The 3722-nt window shown below is 40.6% G+C and overlaps 1 protein-coding gene across 1 annotated transcript in view; it reads left to right on the top strand.

Moving 5' to 3' along the window:
- The window catches only part of asgrl2 (asialoglycoprotein receptor-like 2), a 4553-nt gene extending 1783 nt beyond the window's left edge, over positions 1-2770 (top strand). The window contains exons 5-9 of the mRNA XM_027152092.2: positions 1113-1184; positions 1257-1331; positions 1574-1725; positions 1908-2017; positions 2122-2770. Coding sequence (XP_027007893.1) covers positions 1113-1184; positions 1257-1331; positions 1574-1725; positions 1908-2017; positions 2122-2275 — 563 coding nt within the window. The 3' untranslated portion in view covers positions 2276-2770. The remainder of the gene's footprint in view (positions 1-1112; positions 1185-1256; positions 1332-1573; positions 1726-1907; positions 2018-2121) is intronic.
- The last annotated feature ends 952 nt before the right edge of the window (positions 2771-3722 follow it).

The raw sequence follows: 3722 nt of genomic DNA, 5'->3' as shown, positions 1-3722 counted from the left end.
TATTAAAAGAGCGCTTTAATTAATGCAGAAGGTGATCCAACAAAGGAGAACTGGCAGAGAACTCTACAATAACCTTTAGCAGGCTACCGGTGTGCTAACCAAACTGTTAGAAACAGACTCCATGAAGGGGGCATGAGGGTCTGACATCCTCTAGTGGGACACAGCCACCACTGTGCAGCTCTACTGCCATCTGCAGGAGAAACACTCGAATTAGCAGGTTCTTCAAAGCACTTTGTATGGGGGTCTGCCAAATGCAGCAAAAGTAAATGTAGATCCACCGTTGGTGACCCAATCTCTTCAGCGATGAGTGTACGTTTACACATGTGACACATGAAAGGGTATGGAGGTGTCTCGAGGAACGTTATACTGCCTTCTACATCATCCAGCATGTCCAGTTTGGCGGTGGGTCAGTGATGGTCTGGGGAGGAGTATCCAGACAGGTCGTCCAGACCTCCATATGCTAGACAATGGTATGGTATCGTACTGCAGTTAGGCATAACTTTACTTACCGTTTACTGCATATCTTATGCTGGTGCAGTGGACCTGAGTTCCTTGGTGCATGACCATGCCTGGCCTCATGTGGCCAGAGTGCGGAGACTTTTTTTTGGAGTACGAAGACATTGAAGCCATTGGCTGGTGCTCAAGTTCCCCAGAGCTGAATCCAGTTGAGAAACTCTGGGATGATGTGTATCGGAGCTTCTGAAGCTGTCAAATAGCACCACAGACTGGCCGAGAGCTCACTGATTCCCTGATCCAGGTCTGGGAGAAGTTCCATCTGCAATTTCATCAGGAGTATGCTCAGCCATTGTGAGGCATGCATACAGGCACATGGGGGCCAAACACACTACTGACTTACATTATAATTTGCCATGTTAAACTTCATGTAAGTTATCAGCTTGTAATTTAATTTTTACTTAGATTTTTTTGTGTGCGATTTTGAATCCAGGACTGAAAGGGTTGATGGTTTTGGTTTCCATTATCCATTCTTATATCTTTTTTTTCTCAAAAAATGACAACATATCTAAGTAAAGATTTTGAATATTTTGTTTATTGAGATCCAATGTGTGACAAGTGTTTAATTGTAGTGTTCCCTTATATTGTGTGCATGCTAGGAGCTGAGGTTGTTCGGAGTGTTAATAGACTGAGACTTAGCTTGTCCAGTCTGCAAACTCAGGCCCAAAACTGTAAGTAGATTTCAATCAATCCATTAATACAACAATAATATAACTTCTCAAGTGTGTGTGTCTGTGTGTTAGTCTTCACTAAGGTAGACAACATACAGGAAGCTGTGACTCATCTGAAATGTCGCTTCAACAATCTCCAAAACAACAGTGAGTGAAAATGAGCATAATTAATTCTGAGCAGTTAAATCTTAAACACTACCACAAAGCCAGTGTTTAACCTATATGCAATACCCTCTGGCCTAAAGACTCCACCCTATACTCTGTACTGGGCACCTTATACCCCATAACCCTAAACCCTAACCCTAATCACTTAACACTCATCACACTTAGTGATTACTGAGTTATCTGCTTTAAGATGAAGAACTGTGTGTGTGTGTGTGTGTTTGTAGATACCCAGCATCAGTGTTGTCCAGCAGATTGGAAGCTTTTCTTTTCACAATGTTATTATTTTTCTGATTATGGAAAGTCGTGGAATGAAGCTCGAGATGAGTGCGTGAACATGAAAGCAGAACTTCTGATCCTGAAGAGCAAAGAGGAGAAGGTTCATGTCTTTTAGCTAAAATAAATTGGCTTCCCCGAGAACGACAGAGACATAACAATAGCAATCATAATAAACAAAAAATAATAAATTAAAACACTTCACAATGTGACTGTGACCTGTTATAAAGCTGTTGTGGTGTATTACTTTACTACTGTATGCTCAGTGTGTGTGTTTGTGTGTAGGAGTTTGTGATAAAGTACACCATGCCTTTTTATTACTGGCTTGGTCTCAGTGATGAGAGAACAGGAGAGTGGGAGTGGCTGGATGGAACACAGTACCAGATGGACAGCAGGTGAGCGAGTGTTTGTTATTTAAAAGAAGTTCATCTAAGTGCCAAATTATTGACTAATGACACATCCCGTGTGTGTGTGTGTGTGTGTGTGTGTGTGTACATAGTGAATGGAAGCCTGGTCAGCCTGATAACTGGCACTTACATGGTTTGGGTGGAGGAGAAGACTGTGCTCACTTCCACAGTGATGGACTATACAATGATGATCACTGCTCCCGAAATTACCGTTTCGTCTGTAAAGCACATGGACACACATTGTGATGATAAGAGATCCAACACAGTCGTTCACTATGAATAGCAATTAGCTAAGGCTAAAATTTAATAAAAACTGCTCATATGGAATCTTACTGCAGTTCCACAATTGACTGCAATAAGACCAAGGTTTTGATTTACTTTAAAAATCAGATTCATTGGTGATTGTTCTGCCAAAGGCTGTAAATGTGAATGTGTTAATGTTTTAAAAATTCATTTTGAAATATGGTTCTATTCTTTATGCTTATCATGTCAGCATTCAAATTAAGTGAAGGAATTGTGTATATGACTGTTTTAATTAATTCACTGAAGGCTAAATATTAGTTTGTTGAAGACGCTCCTACTTTTCAGCTTTATTTCTGGATAGAGAGATTCATGTCTTTCATGGTTTCTGCCACATGATTTCTGATAAAGAATTTGTCTCTGTGTGTAGATGAACATCTTCAGCTGAATAAACGACCTGATGGATGTGTTCAAACAAAAAATGTTCACTAAAAGAAACAAGTCAATACTCTTTAATACACACACACACACACTCTCTGAAGTCTTTAATATATATAATACACACAGACACACACACACACACACACACACACACACACACACACACACACACACAATAGCTTTACTGAATTTAGTTGAGTTTATTTTATTTAGTTTAATTCAAATAATTCATCTTTTTAAGTTGTCTAACTCCAAGCCGGACGTACAGGTGTGACCATTACATTTTTTACATCTTTATTAGCTGATCTACTAGGTGTGCTCAGTTGGCTTCTCTGCAGGGTGCTGTGTGAATCTGTGCTTTTGAAGAAGTGACACATCCTTCTGACTGAGATGGGCATTACTAATGGTGACAGAACTGTGAGTGGTGAAAGGGAAAGTTGTGCAGTTCAGGAAACAGTGTGTGTGTCTGTCAGTGAGTGTGTGTCTGTTATATTCATGTTGCTGCCGCTGGCGATGGAGGCCAAACTCTTCCAGAGAGTTGTGGAAACTTTGGGGTTGAGCATTGAGGAGCTCTATAAGCCCCTCCCACTTCACAGCTGTCTGAACATCAATTTCACTGCTGCACCTGGACCCCAAGAATCTGCCTACCAATTGTTGTTTTGCCCAGAAAGGCTGCTTTCCCTCGCTGGATTTCACTTGTTTCAGATGAGACTCTGCTCTAACTGCATGCTCCTCATTCTCCCAGAGAAGAATAATATTTGTGTGTGTGTGTGTGTGTGTGTGTGTGTGTGTGTGTGTGTGTGTGTGTGAGAGAGAGAATGTGAGTACCTTTACTGCTTTAGTGAATTTGGAGCAGAAATGATAAAAAATGTAGAAACACTCATCCAATTCTAATGTCTATCTGTCTTCACAAAAATAAAACAATCTCTACTCCTTCAGCCTCCAACAGAGAATGACAGACACTGACTTCCTTTAGAGAAACAACTGCACACTACAACACAAATTTTCAACT

Source organism: Tachysurus fulvidraco, chromosome 23 (assembly GCF_022655615.1).
Source record: "Tachysurus fulvidraco isolate hzauxx_2018 chromosome 23, HZAU_PFXX_2.0, whole genome shotgun sequence".
NCBI lineage: Eukaryota > Metazoa > Chordata > Actinopteri > Siluriformes > Bagridae > Tachysurus > Tachysurus fulvidraco.
This window is presented reverse-complemented; position numbering and strand designations above follow the sequence as displayed.